This window comes from Merops nubicus, unplaced genomic scaffold, assembly GCF_000691845.1.
Source record: "Merops nubicus isolate BGI_N331 unplaced genomic scaffold, ASM69184v1 scaffold10206, whole genome shotgun sequence".
In the NCBI taxonomy this organism is placed as follows: domain Eukaryota; kingdom Metazoa; phylum Chordata; class Aves; order Coraciiformes; family Meropidae; genus Merops; species Merops nubicus.
In genome coordinates, this window is record NW_008614318.1 from 7,769 (window position 1) to 8,100 (window position 332).

General features: G+C 62.0%; 1 protein-coding gene across 1 annotated transcript in view; it reads left to right on the forward strand.

Annotated features, from left to right (window-relative positions):
- Positions 1-332, forward strand: part of MED24 (mediator complex subunit 24) — a gene marked incomplete at both ends in the record, with an annotated part of 11,296 nt that overhangs the window by 7,715 nt on the left and 3,249 nt on the right. Inside the window, one exon of the mRNA XM_008942181.1 lies at positions 178-260. Within this exon, the coding sequence (XP_008940429.1) occupies positions 178-260 (83 nt within the window). The remainder of the gene's footprint in view (positions 1-177; positions 261-332) is intronic.

Consider the following 332-nt stretch of genomic DNA (forward strand, 5'->3'; position numbering starts at 1 on the left):
AGAGGCAGATGGGGTGGAGGAAGCTGCTCAGTGCATCCCCTTGTTCACACCCAGCGCTTGGGCTTCAGAAAATCTGCCTGGAGGAGGCAGGATCCCAGCTCCGAGCTCACAGGGCTCCCATCTGCCTCCCTGTGCCCTGGCTGGAGATCCCCAAGGTCTTTGTTTCTCCTCCCACAGCCAAAACCGCCCCGGTTCGAGCCCTGCTCTTTGACATCTCTTTCCTAATGCTGTGCCATGTGGCCCAGACCTACGGATCTGAGGTAAGAGCTGGGGCCCTGCCCTTGCCAGCGCAGCCCCGAGCGCCGCAGCCTGCCAGCCTCCTCTAGTGGCCA